We start from the raw sequence: 23,426 nt of genomic DNA on the forward strand, positions 1-23,426 counted from the left end.
AGTACATAGAGGAGGGTTGAAGGAGAGCTAGAGTTTGAGATTGATAGCTAGTGCCATTTATGGGTACTGAGGAATCGCCCAGCCCTGTGGTATTCTTCCTTGTGTATGTTGCTGTTTTAGGAGTCTTGTTGGGATTGCTTTTGTCCTCAGTGCTGGGGATGACTTAAGACATCAGCAAACATGCTTCACAATCACCTCACACGGGGCTGACCAGTCCTGACATTACCCATTCATAAGCAGACCCAGCTTTCGGCCTCATGTACAGGATGCTGAGCCCCTGACAGCTGTGCTGAAGTGCATTCTGGCAGATTTGATCTCTGCTGGGCCTTGAGTGGGTGCCAGGTATTGGCCCCGTTTAGAAGTGCGTGAATGCTTGTATTGCTCCAGACGGGGAGAGAAGTGGGGAAGATCCCTGTGTGCAGGCTGAGGACAGCTCCTGGCATGGTGATGTGCTGGCAGAGCTATTTATGCTGTTGAATTTCTTGTAAGTGCTGCACTCCCCTGAAAATGGACTATATTCGATCCTTTCCATGATGGGTAAAAATCCAGCTGTGTAAGAGAGGCTTAAAAACGTATGCTTTTTTTTTTTTTTAAGTTTTTTTTCTTTTCTGATTTTTTTTTTAAGACTACTTGTATTTAACATCCCCTGAGGTAAATGTTTAGATTTAATTGCTTTCTGTGGTGTTGGGCAATTGGATATTGTCCACAATACACTGCATGCTACATTTCAAAGTTTGTTTGAAAGAGCCGATGGAGTCTCTTTTTTTGTTTTTTGAAGGCACCTGATAGACAGGATAGTATTTAACAGAAGTCTCTCTCTCTCTCACAGCACGAGTGAGGCGATTGTGCTGTCCTGGCCCTCACTGATTGGGTTCTGCGGGGTGCTGGCTTTCCTGGGCACAGACTAACTTAAAAGACATGGATATATATTGGAGGGAGGCCAGGAAACAGATCAGGAATTCAAAAATGTTGGCTGTGTCTCTATCTAGACTTTCTCTAGTCTTGAAGCCCTTCCCATGCCCCAGCAGATCTTCACCCATTCTGGGCTTGATGGCCCATCTGTTAGTGCCAGCTACCACTAGCATAGCCGTCTGTAGAGCCAGGGAAGAAGTTGGTTTAAGCTTCTGGATGTTCCTTCTTTGGCCAGAGATGGGAGGCTTTGGGGTTCCCAAGGAATGCTTGACCAAAGAGGCCCTGAAGTGACATCCTCTGGGTGCTTGGGAAGGGCCAAATCAGCAAGCATGGTTGATTTAAGCTTTGATGGTGGGGATTTAAAATGGTTGCAGAAGTTTGAATTCTTTTACTAAAAACTTTCTTTGTTTTTAGGGCAGTAATAACAGAAGAATTCAAAGTGCCTGATAAAATGGTTGGATTTAGTAAGTATCCTGTCTGCTCTTGTCTGTTACAGTCTCTTATATGCATGTCACCTGTGGGAGCATGCTAGAGGGACTGTGGCAGGCATTGTGGTCAGTATCACCCGAGCAACAGAGTGCCTTGGCCACCCCAGCTCTGCCTGCCACAGCTGAAGTAGTTCCCTGCTGTGTGTCACATGCAGTGTCTGTTGCTGTGATGCCTGTGAGCTGAGAGGGCTCCCCAGAGGCCAGCTTAGAGTGAGCTGTGAGCAGAGCGTAAATGTTTGCTGAGTTAATTACGCTATCCATGCATGCTTATGTGTGAAGGGAGGCACATTCTGACCCTGCTCATTTCATTGCAGTTATTGGCAGGGGAGGTGAGCAGATTTCACGAATTCAAGCAGAATCTGGGTGCAAAATTCAGATTGCCTCAGGTAAGAGCTACTTTCCTCATAGATTAGTTCAGTAGAAATCAGTGTTGCACAGCAGTTTCCAGAATCTGCGTCTTTGCTTTTGGTTAGAGCTAGGGTAAGTATATGTGGCTGCTGTCCAGTGTGCACCTCTGGAGTTGGACCCTACCTGAGTACCAAGCAAAGCCAGCCTGAAGATGAGGTTCACACCGCCCTTCTAGGGCAGCACTCAACTCTGTGGCCAGTGTGGCCTCTTCCTAACACCTGCTGGCTGGGCTAAGACCTATGTTTTCTGCACCAGAATGTGATGCCGGGCATAGTGGGGCCTGCACCCATCTTCCCTGTACAAGAGTGTCTTCCGCTTTGTGGAAGGACAGTAGGGTTCCTGGCTGAGTGGGGCAGACACCTTTCTGGTCTACTCAGACGTGCTTTCAGTTTTGACCACTTGTCGTTGAAAGACACTGATTAAAAAAGTTTTATTTTGCTTGTAGTTTTATTATATCATCTGAGTGTATCTTCTTTCCATTTGAGAAGAGGGGTCTGGAGACATTCCTGTAGAGAACGTCAGTCATTTATACAGTGCTCACTTCAGTGTCTTGAAAGCAATAATAAATGGCTGTTAGCTATTTATCTTGAGGACTTTGTTCGTTTTTTACAGCGCCGGGGAGTGAAAAAGCAGCTTCACATACATAGGCAAGGCAAACATTAGCTCCTTTTTCAGTGTTTGAGAAAAGATTTTTAAGGAGTTTTTAGGGTCAGTTTAAAACATATGGGTGTTGGAAACAAAGGGTTTTCTCTCATGTCAAATGGCCCAGGGACCAGTAAGTAGCACATCCCTGCTGCCAAGTTCTTGGGCTATGGATACAATAAATGCTGTAATCCTGGTGTGTTTATGAAGTCCTTAAGTATACCTCAGAGCAGTCTGCAGGCTGGTGACTCTGGGACTGCCCTGCACACAGAGTGAGGGAAGTGTGATGGAGTGACTGGGTGCTAAGGAGCCTCTGGGCAAGTCAGTGAGTGGGGCTTGGTAATTAGGACGAAGCACAGAGCTCTGCTGCGTCCTTTTGGCTCCCTTGTGGGACTCCGTCTCTAGGTTGAGAACTAAAGTTGTGTCCCCCAGCAAAGCAAACTGGTCTTTTTGGGAAACTGTATTTCTGTGGGGGTGGTGTAGGAACCAGCCCCAGAGAGACAGTCTACACACAGAGGCAAAGGCACGCGCTGCCTGCTGCCCACCAACACACCTCATCTTCTTGATTCTTCTTATAGAGAGTTCTGGGATTCCAGAGAGGCCCTGTGTACTTACCGGAACCCCAGAAAGTATTGAGTAAGTTTGTTTTATTTACTTTTTCCTTTCACTTCTTCTTCCTCCTTCCCCAAGTGAGGAGAAATGGAAGGGCAAAACTGTTGCTGCAGACTGTCCATCTGTGCTGAATCTGCCCGCAGCACACCTCCAGTAGGAGAAGGGCCTGGGAGGTTACCACACCAGGAGAGAGCTCTTCTCTTACCTCAAACAAACACACAAGCCTAGAATGCCTCCTAGCCGTCATGACCTCCATAAGTCAGGCTAAGCAGTGGACTCGCATCGTGGCTAAGCACGCTAATCAGCAACCTCCTTGTTAACACCTCCCACACCAGAACAGACCTGGGTCAGAGGGTTGGATCATCTTGTGAGCTTCAGAAAACTGGGTACCAGGCCTCTTTCCTGGGCCAATTAATCTGCTTCCCCTTCTGATATGTGTAAACCAAGCAAATCCACTCTCCGTGGCCTTTGCTCCACTCACAGGGCCCTGTGAACCAGCCAGTGGGTGGGTGCCTTAGCTTTGGAGGCTGTTGGCAAGAGCTGTGATAATTGCCTTGATTCCCTGTCCTGATACATGCTTGCTCAGAGCCCTCCACTAAACACAAAGCTCATAAACCCAGGTACCTCCTGGGGAGCAGGACTGTGCGGGCTGGAGTGGCTCTCTTTCCCCTTTCAGTCTGTACAGTAGCGTTTGGCTAGGGGACAGGGGAGCTGAGATTATGTCTAGCTCAATAGGTAGGGTTGTTTTATTGTTTCCATTTCTCAGGAGCCTAGATGGGTTTAAATTCTCGTGTTCTGCTGTAACATTGCAAGCGATGAACCAGAATAAATACCACTGGCAGGTGTGCATTATAGGGCAAGCTGGATGGTTTTGCTGGAGTCACAGCATTTTTTTCCAGCACAGGTTAATCTAGTACACTAGCAAAATACTAAAAAGCTGCTGCAGCTGAGAGCACATAAGATGATTCTGCACACAGAGGCTCAAGACTGCAGAAGACGCTCGCCCTTCCTACTCTAAACGCTCTGACTTTGTGTCTATCCAGGGAGCTCCAGCTTGAGAATAAGCTTTAGGAGGAATCTCTCTCTCTCTAGCACAGACAGCCTGTCTGATTGATGAATCTGTTTCTCTTAGATCAACAACAACAACAAAAAAAACTGTGATGACTTAAAGAATAAATTCTGCAAATAACAGCCAGGGAAGATTCTGGTGCAGAAAAGGAAACTGGCCCAACATATGACATTGTAGGCTGGGTTGTTCTGTTGCCACATTGCAGAAGTGAAGACAGATAGCAGGGCTATGAGTGAAGCACAAAGTCCCTACTCGGCTGCAGCAGTCAGGTGCTCCCTGGAATACAGCTGCAGCAGGACACTGCCCCTCTTGTCCTGAACCACAGTGGAGATATGGGCTGAGCCGGAAGTCCCAAAGCAGTGTTGCTGGCAACAGGGAGACCCTGGAATTGAGAGGCTGAAGTGTGGCTACTAACCCTTGCTTTCTCCATTCCTCTCGTCGCTCCTTCTCTCCCCCACCCTTGCTAACAAGTGTGCTGAGTGTCTCCCGTGAGGGTTGTCCTGGATGGGGGGACAGAGGTGGACAAAGGACAAAACAGCTGCTGACACTGCAAGCAGGAGGCAGGGAGGGCACTGCCGATGCAAGCAGGGGCAGGCATGAGGGGATGGCTCTGATGGAGCCGGCTTCCGAGACGCCGTGTGGGACTAGTGCTGGGCTGTGCCGTGTGTTGCTTTTGACTTGCAGTTCTGTAGTGTGGCGAATGGTTCAGACCTCCCAGGTTTATGAGGCAGGAGCTGGAGCTGGATGGAGGGCGCCTTGGCTCCTTTGTTTCCCTGGTACCATCTCCTTTCCCAGAACATCTTAAAACGTCCATTTAATGCCAGATCTCTTGTGATTTTTCTCCCTCCCAAAGACAAGCCAAACGGCTCCTGGGGCAGATTGTGGACAGATGTCGGAATGGACCTGGCTTCCACAACGATATAGACGGCAGCAGCACAATCCAGGAGCTCCTTATCCCCTCATCTAAAGTGGGGCTGGTCATCGGCAAAGGAGGGGAAACCATCAAGCAGTTGCAGGTGTGTGAGAACCATGGGCGCTACGCTGGGCTGCCCTTGCACACTAGCTGCACACTAGCCGTGGCTCCCTTACAGACCTTCTCACAATTCCTGTCCATGGCAGGAGAGACACCATGGGACACCTAGAGCCAGGGCTCCTGAGACCTGCTTCTTGTTAATATTGATCGTGCTCTTAAACATGCTCATGTAGACAGACTAGGGTCACAGACCTGGGATTTCACATCTAGGCTGAGGACAAGAGGGTCAGGAGTTTAAGATAATAATGAGTTTGAGGGCATCCTTGGCTACATGAGACCCTGGCTTGGGCAGGAGGGGGCTCATTAATAGCTAGATATAGTGAGTGGCATAGGCCCGGAGTCTTAGCACTTAGGAGGCTAAGGTGGGAAGATTGTATATTAGAGGCTAGCCTGGACTATTTACAGCAAGACTCTATCTTAACAAACTAAGCAAACAATTTCAAAAATGTGACTGGCTCAAGCCTTCCTCAACATCCCAGCAGCACTCAGGAGGCAGAAGCAGGTGGCTCTATGTGAGCTCCAGGCTAACCTGGACTACATTGAAAGACCTCAAGGTAAAAAGGCCTCAAGCGCTCACTACTTTTCAGGACTCAGGGTACTTGTCTATAGGGAAGGGAAGGGATGGCCACACCGTAGTCAGAGCTGGACAGATACCTAGTCCCTAATACCCATGAGTCTCAGTGAAAGAGGCAGCTCTTAGTTGCAGAACCCTTTATCTGAGGCACCCTTAATCAAGATGTTTGAAAGCTGGGACGGGAGGCGTGCAGGGCTGCTCGCATGCCTTTAATTCCAGCACTAAGGGAGGCAAAGGTAGGTGGATCTCTGAATCCGGGACCACCCCTGGTCTACAAAGCTAGTTCTAGGACAGCCAGGATCACATAGATAAACCCTGTCTGTAAAGCAAAACAACAAAAGGCAGAATATTTGAGATTGAACATCTCCAGCTAAGGCAGAATATATGTTCCCATCCAAACAGCAGCCACACCGACCCAGGAATGACTAGTAATACTCTTTGAGTTCAATTCTGCGGGAGTTCTAAACACACTTCAGAACTGTGGGGCTTTCACAGGTGATCGCCTGTGTGTCATACTTCGGGCCTCAGATTGTAGAAGGCCCTCCTACAACCTAGAGTAAATAGATTGTAAACACTTAGGATTTGGTGTCACAGAACCCACATTTCAGCCAATTAGCCGTGAGACCCTGGGTAGTTTGGGATCTCGGTGGGGCAGCACTTGATCGCAAGGTGGGCACAGGTGTCATTGCCTCACAGTTAGGGTGTAGCGCTCAGTAGGAACCATGCCCAAAGTTTAGATTCTGCAGACATGAATAAAGAGGATGCGCACACTGGGCTTTTGTCGTAAATGTGTCAACGTTCCCAGAAGCCAGCCCAGGTCCAGATGAGGATTTGCCTTGTGGGAGGTGAGATACAGACTTTGGATAAACTGGCCCCATCTGCTTCTCAAGATATCATGCATTTCCCCCATGACATTGAGAGCTGTGTGATTGTGTGTCCCCCAACAGGAGCGGACAGGTGTCAAAATGGTCATGATCCAGGATGGCCCACTGCCTACAGGAGCAGACAAGCCTCTCCGCATCACTGGAGATCCATTTAAAGTACAGGTAGGAGGGAACTCAGGGGTCGGCTTTGTCTAACCCAGTGCTTCTCAACCTTCCTGGTGCTATGACCCTTTAATACAGTTACTTATGTTGGGGTGACCCCAGCCATAGAATGATTTTCATTACTACTTTATAAATGTAGTTTTGCTACTGTTTTGAATCGTAATGTAAATATCTGTGTTTTCCAGTGGTCTTAGGCAATCCCTGTGAAAGGGTCATTCCTCTTGAGAAGAGGGGTGTTGGGACCTGCATGTTGAGAAATGCTGGTCTGACCCAAGTGATTGTCAACACTTGGTGGTACATCTTTGGGGAAATACAATGGAGATGTTATGTGTCTAGCTGTGCCCCCAGTGCCAGAACCACTGACTGAATGTGACCGTATAAGAACAGGCCACTGCTTCAGACAGAATATGCACTCGTTTTCCCATCACAGATGATCCCGGGTGATGCAGACTAGGTATACTCTTAGCCTTGCTGGGCTCTGCTCAGCTCAGACCCAGGCCAGGTGGAGTTGCAGATGAGAACAGATGGCAGAGATCAGCCTGTGGGTGCTAGTCCCTTGTACTGTCCAAAAATGCAAGTGTCTGTGGGGATATGCTGTCAGTGAAATTCCAGTATTAAAAAAAGCAGTGGGCTTTGGCCCGGTGCAGTTGGCCTCTGGCTCACTCCCGTTCTTCAGCTGCCCTCACTGATGGCGCACAGGAACGGTGCTGCTGAGAGCTGGGTGGGAGCCATCGCTCTGTGAGCTCCCTGTCCCTTCAGGCCAGCTGCTTCTGGTGGCCTTCCTCCCCAGAGCTGCCAGCCATCCTTAAAATAATTCCTGGCGTGGGAAGATGATGGATGAAGTGACTGCCCAGCAAACAAACATGGGGACTTGACCCCAAACACGTTTACAGAAAGAGGTGCCGGCCGCTGCGGACAACACCCGTGCTGGATGATCTCAGCTCCGGGGCAGGAGAGATGGGTGGGTCCCTAAGGTGGTCAGGCAGCCTAGCCAAGCCTTCTTGGAAACCTCTAGGTCAGTGAGAGACCCTCTGAAAAATCAAGGTATATGGGGGCTGGAGGGACGGCTCAGTGATTTACTCTTCCAGAGGTCCTGAGTTCAATTCCCAGCAGCCACATGGTGGCTCACAACCGTCTGCAGTGGGGTCTGATGCCCTCTTCCGGTGTGTCTGAAGACAAGCAACAGTGTGCTCACATACATAAACTAAATCTTTTTAAAAGAAAAACAACAAAAACCAAGGTGTACAGCTCCTCAGACCTCCACACAATGTAAATGGATGCACTTCCCTAGTGGGTGGGAACAGTGCATACACCTCATACTTTGAAGTCTGTGAGGACATCTTCATCAGAATTCATTAACTGCTGCAATTCAGCTGACCTGAGCTGTGATTTTCTCATATACCACAAGCCTAGGATTGTATAAGCTCCCAGGTTCTGCTCCTGGCACTCAAGTGTGAAAAGCTAAGATCTAAGAGTTCTGAGGGCAGGAGCTGTAATGATTTTCTACCACACCTTACCTGTGTTGACCTAGCTGAGGTAAAGTGAGTGAGCGGGCCCTTAGCAGTTTGAACCTTAAGAGTCAGAGTCAGATGAAGACCATGCCTCTGAGAGCTTTCATCCTGGCCAGCAGCAAAGCGCTTCCACGCTCTTGGGTCACATTGGTCGTGATCCTGGCATTTCATGCTGCTGTTTATCCAGAATTTCTCCCATTGGTGCTTTTTGTTTTTCTTTGTCCAGCAAGCAAGAGAAATGGTCCTAGAGATCATCCGAGAGAAAGATCAGGCTGACTTCCGGGGTGTACGCAGCGATTTCACCTCCCGAGCCGGAGGAGGTAGTATAGAGGTAAGTTGGATTCTGGTCAGTGGGGGACGAACAAGGTTGAATTCAGAGCCAGCCTGCTTTACAGAACAAACCCCAAGCTACATATTGGTGTGACCCTGTCTCATAAACACAAGAGTGGCACTCAAGCCACTGGTCACCTGCCCGGGGGTGTGAAGAGAGACCAAGCATGGAGAGCCAGCTGCATTACGGGGCAGGTCACACCTGCTTTTCAGGTTTGCTTTAAAAGTTTACTTGATGTCCAGGTAGGGGCCAAAATCCAAGTTTTCTCAGTGATAATATATGTTGTGGTTATATTAAATCTAGAATCTTGTCTTATTGATAAGATGAAATGGTATCAAAATCTATCCTGCAGTATTCATTTATGCTACAGTGTACAAACACCACACCCAGTGCAGTGAGCCAGATGCACAGTGGCCTCTCTAGAAGAGGCCGAGTGGTACAGAAAGCACAGAAGAAGAAGTGGTATGATTGTGTGGTGACCAGTAGCCACTGAGTCGAGGGAGTGCTGCTGGTTGCACCGCAGAAACATGACAGTGGCAGATGCTGTGGCTTGTGCGTTTTCCCACAGTTTTACAGACAGAGAATAAAATGCTGTAGAAGGCCACAGGGACAGCCAATGTGATATATTTGTACACATTTCACAGAACTTGGAAGATAAAAATGGTCGCTCTGTAGGAGTGTTCCCTTATTTTTATAACCCTTTTTAGTCCAATTTTATGCTTTCTTCATAGTTGTGCGCAATATAATCAGTCACAGAATTACACTTAACGGGAAACCAACCTTATTGTTTTAATTATGAAATTATACTATAATAAAAGCAAAGTCACTTATTTTTAAATCTTTCCTTTTAAAAGAAAAGGCCAAGGACTCAGTAACACTGGCTGCTCTTGCCAGAAGAACTGGGTTTAGATCCCAGCACCCACAAGGCAGCTCGCGGCTGCCTGTAATTCAAGCTCTGGGGCACCACTGTGGCTCTAGGCACCTGCACTCGTGTGTCACATACACACACAGTTAACATGTTTTAGATCTTTGCAGAGCTGGTTGTGGGAAAGCTCTGATGGGTTATGTCTCTCTGTCCAGGTGTCTGTGCCTAGATTTGTTGTTGGGATTGTCATAGGAAGAAATGGAGAGATGATTAAGAAGATCCAGAACGATGCTGGCGTGAGGATCCAATTCAAACCAGGTTGGTTTGGTATAGACCATGGTTAACCATGTGTGCATTTTCTCTTTGGAATCTCTGTTTGTTCCTGTGCCTTTCCTTGGTTGTCTACTGACTTGATCTTCTTTCTGGCCTGTGGTTTCTAGCCCCCTTCCCCCAAGAAATGAAGATTTTAATATGGCATTTTCTGTTTGTAATTTTGTTAAGTAAAGATTTCTTTACAAAATACCCCATTTAGAGTTTATTTAATCAGACAATTTACTATCACAAGGCAAGGCAACCATCCTTCATGGAAGGCAGAGATCCGACTGTTGCTTAGATGGCCTTCAGCTCAGTATTGCCGTACCTCAGCCTCCCAAGTGCTAGGTCACCTGCACATGACAGTGAGTAGGTGGCGTCCTGAAGCGGGTGAAAGCATACTCCTTCACAGTCCCCAGCACACTCGAGTTTAGACTTTGAAACTCTTTGCCCTGGGATTTGTCTTTACCCTGTCTCATCTGATTCCACAGATGACGGGATTAGCCCAGAAAGAGCAGCGCAGGTTATGGGCCCTCCAGATCGGTGTCAGCACGCGGCTCGCATCATCAATGAGCTCATTCTCACGGCACAGGTGGGTCCAGCACGCTACCTCTAGGAGCTGCTTGCCTAGAAACATGCAGGCTGCCATCGGCCAGCTACCCGCAGCGCCGTGGTGCCGTGGTGCCCTGGCTGCTCAGGCAGGCCCCTAGTCAGAGCCCAGAGGCTTCTCTGCCTCTGCCTTTTCCTACCTATGTGCCTTCCTTGCTGGCTTGTTACCCTGCGTTTATTACACAGAATTCATTGATTTCATGTGTGTGCAGTGTATACGTGTGTGGTGCATACAAGGCATGGTGTGCATGTGCCAGTCATTTCTCTAGAGACTCCATCGTGTTCCTCTTGAGGACTAAATTCAGTCATTACAAGCATCCTTGCCCACTGAGCCATGCCACACGCCTTGGGTTTTCTTTTTAGAGGCAGCTATGTCCAGTCTCTGGCCCATAGGCTGTATGCATGCCAACTATAATTATAGCCCAACACAAAACTATAAGCTTAATATACATTTTAAAATTAGTTTTATTTAAATTTTGGGTTGTTTGGGTAATTTGCTTTAGGTGTATGTTTGCCTGTATGTACCCATAGAAGCATAGGAGGAGGGTGTTGGATCTCCTGCAACTGGAGTTACAGGTCGGGTCGTTGTGAGCCTCCTTACATGAGTGCTGAGAACTGAACCTGGGGCCTCTGCAGATGCTCTAAGCCACTGCACAGTTTCATCCCCAGTTTCCTGGGTCTAAAGCGTGAGCTTTGTGGACAGACGATGGTGTTCCAGTGTAACAGTTGTACATGCCTGACAGAGCAAATGCCAAGCAGAGTGCCCACTACCAGTAGTCAGGTATATTTGATATAAAACCAGTGAAATGGAATCGGGGAAGCACAACAGGACCTGGTCTGTCCCTGTGACACGATGTCTTCATACATTTGGGTTTTGTTGTTGATATTTTGGGAGCATTTTGGTACAGGGCCTGGCTCTGTAGTGCAGGCTAGTCTTGAACTTTTGGTTGATCCTCCTGCCTGAGCCTCCCAAGTATTGGGATTGAGAGGGGTGCCCCTAGTCCTGCTTTTTTACTTGGCTCCAAGCTTGCCTTTAGAATGTGAGTTTGTGTGGCATCATTAGCATCTGTTAACTTGTGATTGGGAGGACATGTGAATGGTGGCAGATTAGACATCCTCTGGGTGTGCAGGAGTGAGCACATGCCAGAAACGAGAGCCTTGAAAACCGGATTGCCTGTTCTCCATTAGCCCAGAACTCTGACAAGTTCTGAGGTGCCAGCGGGGTTTCTGCCTGTCTTGGCAGCAGCAGGCCAAGGGCTTTGACCAGGCAGCGTGTCTGATGTGGCTCCCACCAGCAGTCTCAGTTGTAAATGTGTGCTGCCTCTGCATTCCCTGGTCACCTGGGTGGCAGCACACAGGTTGGGGCTTGGGTTTTAACCAGAGTCTGGGTGGTTTTATAGGATTGGACATAGCCAGTACCTTTTCTGTGTAAGCTGAAGAACCATCTGTCCCTCATATCCAGCATCTTGGCCACTAATGCCAGAGCCTGACCAGAAACCCTCAGAGAACGTTGGTCACCCTTCAGACTTCCCATCTAGTTAGCTGGCTTAGCTTCTAGGTTAGTGTGCAGTTGTCCATAGTTAGAACTTCTTCACTGTGCCAGAGCTACTCCAGACTCCCAGGGTGGCTGAGACCTGTTGCCTTTGAGTGGCGTAGAACTCCTCCATTCGAGTGATGCTCATGTTTCCCAGACACAGCCAGTTGGGCTTTCTAGGTCCCTCTGCTCCTTGGTCTTAGAGACAGGCTGGCTTTTTTAACATAGTTCGGCCGCAGCCCACTCTCCAAAGAAGTTCCTCTTGAGGATCTCTCTCTATGCCTTCTTGGTTATAAAACTGCTTTTGTTTTTTTAATACATATTTTTTTATTATATTTATACTTAACTATTGTATGTGCATGTTCACATGCAATGGCCTGTGTGTGGAAGTCGAAGGACAACTTGCAGGATTTGGATCTCTCCTCCCACCAGGTGAGTGAGTCTCAGGGATCAAATCAGAACAGCGGTCTTAACCCACTGAGCCGTCTCATCAGCCCAGGAACTCTTTTTTTTTTTTTTTTTTTAAATCCTGCTATCCTTTCTGCTGGCCTGAGAGCAATATGTAGCTTACAGTGCAGCAATTGGATTGTCCGTAGCCTTGTGGGGGAGTTAGGTAACACCTGCCCATCCTGCCACTGTCAGATGCTGGTAACTCTTGAGCATCCATTGTCTGCTCCAACAGACCAACTCTGGCTAGCTAGCCTCAGCTTCAAGTAAAGCCTAATCTTGAGGGCCCTGTAATGCAAAGTCAGAAGGTCCCAGGCTCAGCCCAGAGTTTTTGGCTTCCTGTGGGAGGCAGGTGTGTAGATGCCGCGTGGGTGCTTGTGTGTGTCTTTATAACAAGGTGGTGCTAGTTGTATTCTGAGTGCAAACGTCCAAGTCTGAACCATTGAGGGTCACATGTAGTGCTGGGTGTCTCCTGTCATTATTACACCGTCTCTCCAGGAAGGACGAGTGTGCTGATAGCCAGAGTCCTCACTGTGCCTTTGTCCCTTACCAGGAAAGAGAGATCCTTGGAGGCCTCACAGTAGCAAGAGGAAGAGGTCGAGGCCGTAGCGACTGGAGTGTGGGCACTCCTGGTGGCGTCCAGGAGATTACATACACAGTGCCAGCGGATAAATGTGGCCTTGTGATAGGCAAAGGTAAGAGGCAGCTTTTCTGTCCCCTGCAGCTGCTCAAGGCAGGAAGAGCCGTTCCTCAGGCATCTATTCAAGGCATCTCTGGGGTCTCTGTCTTGGCGTGTCATAATGGAGGCAAAGCACCTTTGAGTTGTGGGCAGGAAATTAGACCCACCACCCAAGGCTATTGGAGAGAGGCTGCAAAGGTGTGAGTGAGCCTTTGGTGCTTGCTGTGGACTGGGATGAACTTGGTCCTGGGTAGGTCACCAACACTCATGCTCTTGCCTGCTGCAGAATGCTTTCTGACACGAGACATCATTTCTTTCACTGGATTTGGGCACTGAGCCTTTGTGGACAGTATGGGAGCCTTTGAGCAATGCATACAGCCTGTGGAGGGAAATAGAGATTGGTTTCTTAGCTCCTCAACATTTGGGGGCAGTTTGGAACACTGGGCAAAAAGCCTCATTGCTGCCTGCACACAGTGCCTTCCTTCCTGACAGCCAGGGGGAGTGGGCAGAGTAGGCTGCTGTGCAACCACCTTATCTTGGCTAGCCTCCCTAGGAGCACTGAGCTGGTCTTGGCTGCCAGCAGGACTTCTGTTTGACATTGGCTTTTGTGTTGTTCTTCAGTGTTCAGCTGACAGCATAAGAAGATGTCTTTTCCCCAAAGTCATGTCTCACCACCCCCCTCTACCCCCCATTTCTTCTTCCACGGATCAGGGGATGTGTCTTGAGCTGTTTCTATCAGCAGATCTCAGGCCCTGCTTATATATATGTCCTTGGGAGCTAGAGTGGGTATTACCACCACGGACCCCTGGGACTTGTAGTTACCCCGACTTGGGGGAGTGTCTGTCCTCCTTTAAGATCTTACTCTCTGGCTGGGCGGTGGTGGCGCATGCCTGTAATCCCAGCACTTGGGAGGCAGAGGCTGGCGAATTTCTGACTTCCAGGACAGCCTGGTCTACAGAGTGAGTTCCAGGACAGCCAGGGCTACACAGAGAAACCCTGTCTGGAAAAACCAAAAAAAAGAAAAAAAGAAGAAAAAAGATCTTACTCTCTTATGTCCATGTCTCTCAGATGATTGGATGGTAGGAATAATGAAGGGTTTTGGTTTTAGTTTGAGACAAGTTACCCAGACTGCTTCTACCTCATGACCCTCTCACTTCGGCCTCGAGGTCAGTGGTTCTAAGCCTTCCTAACACTGCAATCCTTTTATACATACAGGTTTCCCAAGACCCCCAACCATAACATTATTTCCTTGCTACTTCATAATTGTAATTTTGCTGTTGTTATGACTTATAATGTAATAGCTGGTATACAGGCTATTTGCCATGGGTGCCCTGTGGAAGTCCCGACCCCACAGGTCAAGAGCCACTGCTCAGGGTTCCAGGATTGCAGTGTGGTGACGGATGGATGATGGAGCGTTTGCTCTTCTTTTCCTAGTAGCGGCTTAGAATGGTAGGCAGCCCACATTCCACCAAGAGATTACATTCACCTGACACCTATGGCAGGCATCACATCTAGCTGGCTTGGCCTTTGAAAACCATCTCATTAAGTAATTTCATTTCTCAGGAAATCCTGGCAGAAGCTCCCTATCTGTGTGTGTGCGAGTGAATGAATGAGTGAGTGTGCTTCCGTGTGCGTGCAGTCATTGTCCTGCTCCGTAGAGCCACCCAGGTAGGTCCTAGAGGACAGGGATAGCAGCAAAATGTGCGACCCACTGCAGGCTAAGGTGACCATGGAGAGGCCCTTGGGAAAGCATGTGGCTAAGAGGGAAGGAGGGGGAAGGAGGGGGAGGGAGGGAGAGGGAGAGGGAGAGGGAGAGGGAGAGGGAGAGGGAGAGGGAGAGAGAGAGAGAGAGAGAGAGAGAGAGAGAGAGAGAGAGAGAGAGAGAGAACACGCCCAGGCAACCAGGCAGAACTCTCCCAACTCCTGCCTGCCCTTGGACAGCCTCCCGGGCGGGCCCCTGCTGGATTTCCATGATAAAAACAGCAACATTGACAGATAGTCTGGCCAGCCCTGCTCTTGTCAGCCAGGCCTTTTAGCAGCTTTGATTAATTGCTTTACGATTTCACGTCCCGGCGGCTGCTGGTGGGTCACTTCTGCCCCCCATCAGGTAGAAGAATGGAGCGGGCTGCTGAATGAGTCCAAGACAGCCACCATGTGCCAAGCTGGTGACCTCATTGTGAAGGAAGATGAACTTACATTAACTCCTTCTGGCCGCATGCAGTTTTGCAGTGCATCCATGGGCTATTAACATGCTCCTGAGGTCTCCCAGCAGAGTACCTTGGGCTGTTGGCCTGGCTAAGGTGGGGCTGCCCCGGCTCTGCCATCTGGCAGGAACTACTGAGACTGGACATGGGCAGTGCCTGTGGACATGGTCTCTGCATTTTTTGTTCCTTGTTGCGTCTCCCATTCTTGATTGGGAACACAACAGCTTACTCTTCATGGGGCAGAGATGAAGTCTGTGGCTTCTGAGAATAGGGCCCAGGAGCTACACTGGGCATACAGAAAACACTTAGCTGTCAGCCTGACTGCCCTGCCCTCAGGAATGGTCACCAGGACTCACCTCCATTTTTGTTTCTTGACCCTTTTGAGATGAAATGAAGTCAAAGCTTACCCCTGCTCTCTGTCCCCTCCTCGGCTGCCTCACTCACTTGGTATCCATAGATTAGCTGGTGGGTTTTTGTTTGTCTGCTGAGGCGGTAGAGAAAGGCAGAGCCTAAAGGAGAGCTTTGGGATGTGCAGCGTGTGACCCCTGTCATGTCAAGCTGGGTTCCATTGGAAATGGGCAGGGGCAGCCCAGCACCAACACATGGTCTGCTGTGAGGCTCCTGGGACTCCTGCTACCCGCACAGCAGACCTTCAACACATTATCTGCAGTTTTATAAAACGCATACTCCAGGTTTTCCTTGTATTCTGGTAGTACTCTCCTCCCAGAGAGGTGAAGCAATAGATGTGTAAGTTCTGTGAAATTTTCAGAAGAATGGGTCCTTTGTTTTTTGTTTTGGTTTTTTGAGACAGGGTTTCTCTGTGTGGTCCTGGCTGTCCTGGAACTCACTCTGTAGACCACGCTGGCTTCGAACTCAGAAATCTGCCTGCCTCTGCCTCCCAAGTGCTGGGATTAAAGGTGTGCGCACCATGCCCAGCTGGTGGGGTTTTGTTATACATGTTTCATTAAGAGACTGAGTTTTCAAAGAGAACATTAAATTTCCATCTCTACTCCATCTAGGCCATGTCCCTCCTTCCACCTACTGCTTCTGTCTGTACCCATCCCCCCACCAAGGCAGAGGGACCTGAGAAGAAACAGGATGTGATTTTGAAGGCCAGAGTGGGCTCCAGGCATTGTTGGGGCTATAGCTGCCCATTTGACCTGTGGAGGGAGGGCAGCCCCTACCCAGGCTGAAGGCCCCCATTGTGTATGCAAGGGCCGTCAGGTCTCCATTCTTAAACCGAGGAGGATCAGCCTTTCCTGGGTGGACTTCAAGGCAGGCAGGGTTGATTTCAGTGGCCTACAGCAGTTGGGCACAGACCCTTCTATTAGGCCCCATGGCCACAGAGGCTTCAGTCCAGCTTCAAACAGTCATCTTGGCTCCAGATGGCTAGTGCTGTCTACATGAAGCCCTGGATTTTGTCAGGGCCCATGTGCAGTAATCAGAACAGAGTGGCTATTTGTGGGCAAGTGCATTTCAGCCTTCCCTAAACAGGCCACAGACTCTGGGTCAGCTCTGGTCTAATCAGCCATGTCTCCTGCCTGCAGGGGGCGAGAACATCAAAAGCATCAACCAGCAGTCAGGTGCCCATGTGGAGCTGCAGCGGAACCCCCCTCCCAACACCGACCCTAACCTGCGGATATTTACCATCAGGGGTGCTCCTCAGCAGATCGAGGTGGCCAGGCATCTCATAGATGAGAAAGTTGGCGTACGTACACGGGCCTTTCCCCACCTGGCTTATACTAGCTGGATTTGCTTTTGGATGTCCAAGGTACCTGCTTTCCCCCAGAACCTTGTGCTTCCTGTGCCTTTCCATCCTTGCATCATGTGGGGGCAGCCTCTCCTCCTCTCCAAGGAAAGTCCAAGGCTCAGGGAGTACCAGGCCCCAGATGCAAAGAGAGAGGCCTCCGGCCATGTCCCCGCAGGCATAGATGAGCTGCGGGAAAGCGGCCTTCCCCCAGTGCTGCCCCAGGCTCCCTCAGGTCACCCTGGCCACCAGCCCTGCAGGCAGCTTTCATTGACTCTGGCTTTAGTTTCAGGCACCTCAAAGCAGATAAAGAAAGGGAGTGTTGATGGAGGACAGATGGGCCACTGCTCACCTCAATGGGGACGTAGAATGGCAGAAAGAGCCCTGGGCCAGCCTAAATTGACGGGAGAGTCAAGCAGGTTGGTCCTCCCCCAGGGTGACACACAAGGGCAATCATGGTGGTGCCAGGACTGGCTGTGTGGTGGTCTTGGTCATTTGAGGGGCAGAGCCACCACTGCAGACGTGGTCTGCTGGGGAAGGAAGCTAGTGTGAGTGCAGAGCTGTCTCCTTCACTTGACTTGCCTCCCATAGTGGCTTCCCTGGGTGGGCCTGGGCAGAGGGCAAAGTGACTCGATGACACGGGTGAGAGCTCCTCTGTGCCCACACAGGGTGCCAGCCTCGGAGCCCCTGCAGCCTTCGGACAGAGCCCCTTCAGCCAGCCACCAGCTGCTCCACATCAAAAGTGAGTCTTCTGCCTCCGTCCTGGCGGAAGGTTCATTGCTCGACTAATCTCCTTAGTCCAACTCCTCTGAAGTGCTAATCCAAGTCCTGAGCTGAGGCCAAACTGTTTTCCTCTCTCCGCCCGTCCTATTTCATAGATCGTCCTGTCCCATAGATCGGTGACCACTCAGGGTAAAGGCCAGAACTCAGGGGTTTCCAGTCACACGTCTTCCCAAGGGAGCACAATGCCTGGGTAGAGGGGAGTGGGTTGAGTGGGCAGCCCTTCCTGCAAATCAACAGTGCTCCTCCCTTCCCTACAGCACCTTTCCTCCCAGGGGCTTCCCCAACATCGCTGCTAAAGTTAACGGGAACCCCCACAGCACCCCTGTGAGGTAGGTATTAACTGTCCCTCTGCCAGTAGGAGGGTAAGGGAAGCAGAACAGTAAAAGGCCGCCTGGAGAGCAGGGGGAGGGCTCTGTGCCCCGTGCTGTCACAAAGGACTCTTCTGTCACCCACAGTGGCCCTCCAGCTTTTCTGACCCAAGGCTGGGGCAGCACTTACCAGGCGTGGCAGCAGCCTGCACAGCAAGTCCCAAGTAAGTGGCTCAGGACGGGGAGGGTGCACGCCAGGGTGGACAGGCCCCTGCTGGGGTGGGGGTTGCTCAGCCCCACTACTGGTGTAGCAGCGCTTATCCAGAGATGGAGTCTAGCAGACCCAGGCCATGGGGACAAATAGAAGGTGAGGCTGCTTTCTGTGGCTTACATGACTGCCTCAGCCAGGGGTGGACTGGAAATGACAGTTGGTGTGGTCTGACTAGGCTCTCTCCCTCAAGTCTCCATTTCTAAGGCTAAGCTCCAGACAACAGCTTTCTGTACTCTGCCCTCCTAAGCAGCCTCCTGCTTGCGGAGGACCCTCAATCTTCTTGTGTCAAGGCAACTTGTTGCCTGTAACCTAGAAAAGGGCATTTTCTGTCGCCTAGACTTCTCAGAAACAGAACTGTCTTTCTGCTGAGCCACTAGAAGGGGCTTGTATAGTCTTTTGTTTGTTTATGAGACAGGGTTTCCCTGTGTAGCCCTGGCTGTCCTGGAACTCACTCTGTAGACCAGGCTGGCCTCGAACTTAGAAAGCCGCCTGCCTCTGCCTCCCAAGTGCTGGGACTAAAGGCATGCGCCACCACCGCCCGACTGCTTGCACAGTCTGCAGCCCTTCTCTATCCCCGCTCTCTCTGGCACAGCCGGCTCAGCTCTCAAACAGCAGCTGAAGTGTTTAATAAGCCCTGTAACCTCTGATGACTCCGGTGTCGGGCTCTGACATGCCTCCCAGTGAGCACCTGCAGGTGCTGGGGGCCACCCTCTCATGCTCACCAGGCTTGCCCTGCTGAGCTGGTAGTACTGGGTTCCCAAGCAGAGAGCATTCTGCTGTCTCCTTAGCTCCTGGAAGTAGTAGTCCCGAAGTGCTGGGCTCTTCAGTGCCTCTGATGTGTATATCCCCCAGGCAAGAGGATGGCAGGACTGTGATCCCATTTGCCCCACTGTTTCCAGATGGACCCTGGGAGGAAAGCTCCTCCCACTTCCCCAAAAGGAGTACTTTAGTCAGAGTCCAGCAGAACCTGAAGCCCAGTTGGTTGGCCTTGGCGTGGGCAGTAAACAGGAAGAAGCAGCAAGACAGACTGGCTGTGTGGCTGAGCACTGCCTACGGACAGGGACAGGTCAGGACCTGTGCATCTGCACAGCAGGAAAGAAACCGGAAACTGTTCCTCGCTGCAGTTCAGCACCTGTCCCCTTCCTCTCCTTTGGTCTTCAGTTAATTACCATGGCAAAAATACCAGGCACTTTGCTGAGCTGTGTGGACTGGCAGGCTCTTCAGATTCCTCTGGCTGCCTTACATTCACTCTGATGAGTGCTGGGCTTTGGTGAGCTAGTGCCTGTCCCTGACCTCTCTGCCTGATTATCTGCTCCAGCCTAATGCTGCCGTGCCTTGATGCCAGGTGTCTCCTCACCCTGTCTCCCCTGCCGACAGTGGAGGAGGCATCTGGGCCACTGCTGTTCCCATGCAGAAAGGCCAGGCCAGGCGAGGTCCCGGTGGGCCTGTTGCTTGGGCCACTGGCATGCGTACCATCAACACATGTGCACAGGGTCTCCCTGGCTTCAGACCTGTGCCTTCATGTCATATTGTACACAAGGAATCCCCTCCCCTCCACTCCTCTAGCTGTTCTTGTCCAGAGGGACAGTGGTGGGGTTGTGGGACCTCAGGAGGTGCCGGCACCATTTGGACTCTGTCCATGAGGAACTGGTTTCAGAGTTTGGGAAGGCTTTGGCTTCCCACCCTGCCTCCTGAAGACCCTGGTTGAAGCTGGGGCAGAAGTGAGCCGTGTGGGCCGTGTTGATGAGCAAGGCCTGACTGCTGTCTGTTTTCTGCACAGGCCAGCAGAGCCAGCCACAGAACAGCCAGCCCGACTACAGCAAGGCCTGGGAGGACTATTACAAAAAGCAGAGTGAGTGCAGCTGTCATGTGCTGTCCAGGGTCACCTGCTCCCTCTCTGGGGCAGTGTCTAGGTGCCCACCTTGTCTCCTTATGTCCTGTCTGAGGAAGCCAGATATGGCCAGTGCCTGATAGGTGTGTTGTCTTTGGGGGCCATATCAGGGCAGGCAAGAGGCCACAGTGCAGAGCTTGGGCTACCACTTCGCTGGTTGCTGGTACCTGTCTTTCCTTTGGAGTCCGTCTCTCCTTATACCAGGAACCAGGTCAGGCTTGAGACTGATTTTCATACCAACACAAAAATGTCCCCAGGGTGGCTGTCATCAGCAAAGGGCCTGGGCATGCTGCCATCTAAGCCATCTCTGGGTCTAGTATAGGGTTCCCGGGCAACATCTTACACCTAGAACCATCATTTGCGGATTGGAAGGCCCAGGTTAAAGCTGCTTGGCCTTGGGGGCAAAAATCATCTCTAGGCCACTAGCTGCCCTAGTGACAGATTGGCAGATGTCGGTGATCTCATTACTGGGGCTTGAGGCCTCTTTAACCCCAACCCCTACCTCACCACAGCCCCTCCTGAGAGCCACACTGCCTCTCCCAGCTCTGGCTGTGCTTACTCTGGCACCAAGGTTGCTTCAGGCAGTCAGGGCAGTGCAGTCCTGGAGAATGGAGCCTCTAGGTGGGCTTTGGCAGAGGCTGGGAAGGCCTGAGAAGGACCTCCCGCACCTCCCCATCCTTAACTCTTGCCTGTTCTTCGTCCTTCAGGTCATACCACCAGTGCTGCCCCACAGGCCAGCTCCCCCCCAGACTACACGATGGCCTGGGCTGAGTACTACCGGCAGCAGGCCGCCTTCTATGGACAGACTTTAGGGCAGGCTCAGGCCCACAGCCAGGTCTGTAGCCAGTCCCCAGCGCCATGATGCTACCAGCTTTTGTGTTTGCCTAGTCCAAGGCGAGCACAGTGGCCTGTGGGTCTCCTCTGTCCCTCCACTCCCAAACCTTGAGCTTGATCAGATGCTGCTCTCTTTCTAGCCCTGGGCCTAGTAACCCTGACTATAAGTGCGTGCCCTGGGTCTGCAGTGACCACAGACCACTCTATAGTAGTTCCTGTAGAGAGTGGCCAGCCTGGGGCCTTTACCTGCACAGCACCTTCGGGGCCAAGCAAGTGGGAGGCCAGCTTGGCCTCTGTATGTGTAGAGACTTGGAGGGCTGGATCTAGTCCTCAGCCAAGGAGGAGCTCTCCTTGGACCTAGGGGGCGGGGCTCCCATGGGGCACCTTTGCCTTGTAGGAAGCTGGTGTTAGCTTGGTGACCCAGGAGACCTTGGTGACTCTTGGCAAGCCCTCCCCCTTTCACCCCTATTCCCCATGTCTTGACCCTAGAACCTGAGGTGCTTAGCATCCGGTATCTGGTGGTGTGAGGCGCTGGTCTTGGGCTGACCGTCTCCCTCCCTCCCTCCCCCCACAGGAGCAGTAGATGGGCATCTGCCGCGGCGCTTCCCCGAAATCAGTGTGAGAGAAACCTGTTTGTTACAGAGATTTTTAGATTTGCAAACCTTTCGATGAAGATCTTTGTTTTGTTCTGTGAAACACTATATTTAGATTAACAGAAATTTTCTAAAAATTGGGAAAATTAGTTACTAAACATTGCTGGTAATTTTTATGTCATGATTTCTTTGTAAATGTGTAAGCTCTGGAGCTCTTTTGGAGCAAAACCTGCAAGCTCAGGTGCCCGAACTCTCCTCAGAGCCTGACATTTCATCAAATGATGGGTTTGTCTGTGTCTTTTTATTTACAGCTTTGGGTGGGTTTGTTGTTGTTGTTGTTGTTGTTGATGATGATGATGTTGGGTTTTTTGTTTTTGTTTTTCTTTTTTTGTTTTTTTTTTTTTTTCTGTTACAACAGAAAAAAAGGCTTGGAAGTCTTAGATGGTAATGTAACAAATTCTTTAAAAATGTTTAAGCAGTATTTAAATATTCGTAAATGTAAATTCAGTGTTTCACCTCTAATTTCTTGTATCTTGGCTGTCTGGTTTTATTGCATTTTTTAAAAAACTGAACTATTATGTATTGTAATTAATGATGTGAATTTTGAACTGAGACGGGTCCTTGTGTTGCGGGAGAGTCATTTGTGAGTTGTGTCATTTCTGTCGTTTTGATGGTGACGCAGAAACACGGTCTACCTTGGTGTAAGCTGCTTGTCTCCGTTACCCAGGGCAGGTGTGTGTCTGAGACCTCCAAGCTGGTTCTAAAACAAAAGCCTTTCTCTATTCTCAGAAAGATAAATACTGTTATTTTTAATATTAAAAAGAAATTCAATATAACTTTTAACAAACACTGTGGACATTAAACCATATAAAAAATGTAGTAACTATTTTTTAATTCCAGGGTGTTTTTTGCTTTTTTCCTTAAATATTTTCTTAATATTTGTCAAATTAACTAGATAAATAAATAAATCTAGTATTAACAACAGTATGAGTTAAATAATTTTGATTTAATAAAAGGGATAATATGATTTCCAATGTTTACTGTAGTGTATCTTGTACAGATAACATGTATTTTTAAAGAAAAAAAACGGAATTGAAGCTATTTTTTTCTTGCATTTTGAATTGACCTAAGGAACATTCCGTTTGAAACGCGCTTGTTACAGTTTGCGGTTCTTGTTTTCCTTACGATGCTTGAAATGTCTAACTATTAAAAAGACATTGGAAATGTTATGCATGTTGTTGTTTTTTAAAGGTGTTCTTTTTATTTGACTGACAATTCATTTTACACTCTATATAATAAAATTTCCACAAGATGTCTTGTGGGCAAAGTGTTCGTAGTCTGTTTTGTTTGCTGGTCCGTCTCTTGCCCTGCCTAGCTGGTGATGCCCTGTGTCAGTCTGGCTTTCTCTGGCAGCTTTATACTTGACCCTTGACTTAAGGGCCACACTAAGAACCAGCCTTCCCTGTGACCGCATCTGCATGAGAGCAGTCCTGCTTGGGCCTGAGAGAGGTGTGGTACCCAGGCTCTCAGCACCCCACTGAGCTGACAGCCTCCCCAGTACCCTTCACACTCTTAGGTGACATGCTCTCACCTAAAAACACACCAACCCTGCCCTGTGTGTGCTCCTAGGCCCTCTGCCTGGCTGCTGCATCCTCCAGGCCCACCAGGCACTCTGCTGGGTGCTGGGGTGGTGGTAGACAGCCTGCAGCAGATGCATCTCTTT

General features: G+C 49.9%; 1 protein-coding gene across 4 annotated transcripts in view; it reads left to right on the forward strand.

Moving 5' to 3' along the window:
- The window catches only part of Fubp3 (far upstream element binding protein 3), a 45,566-nt gene extending 22,531 nt beyond the window's left edge, over positions 1-23,035 (forward strand). For 2 of the 4 annotated variants that reach the window (XM_052182133.1, XM_052182132.1), the window contains exons 4-19: positions 1,327-1,376; positions 1,715-1,786; positions 3,029-3,086; positions 4,985-5,147; positions 6,686-6,784; positions 8,522-8,626; positions 9,707-9,809; positions 10,295-10,395; positions 12,947-13,088; positions 16,824-16,984; positions 17,692-17,765; positions 18,064-18,135; positions 18,262-18,338; positions 20,166-20,237; positions 20,984-21,111; positions 21,685-21,783. In XM_052182133.1, coding sequence (XP_052038093.1) covers positions 1,327-1,376; positions 1,715-1,786; positions 3,029-3,086; positions 4,985-5,147; positions 6,686-6,784; positions 8,522-8,626; positions 9,707-9,809; positions 10,295-10,395; positions 12,947-13,088; positions 16,824-16,984; positions 17,692-17,765; positions 18,064-18,135; positions 18,262-18,338; positions 20,166-20,237; positions 20,984-21,111; positions 21,685-21,693 — 1,486 coding nt within the window. In that variant the 3' untranslated portion in view covers positions 21,694-21,783. The other 2 variants (XM_052182134.1, XM_052182131.1) reach the window with 2 other exon arrangements.
- Positions 23,036-23,426: the final 391 nt, after the last annotated feature.

The sequence above is a fragment of the Apodemus sylvaticus genome, chromosome 5, assembly GCF_947179515.1.
Source record: "Apodemus sylvaticus chromosome 5, mApoSyl1.1, whole genome shotgun sequence".
Taxonomy (NCBI): Eukaryota; Metazoa; Chordata; class Mammalia; order Rodentia; family Muridae; genus Apodemus; species Apodemus sylvaticus.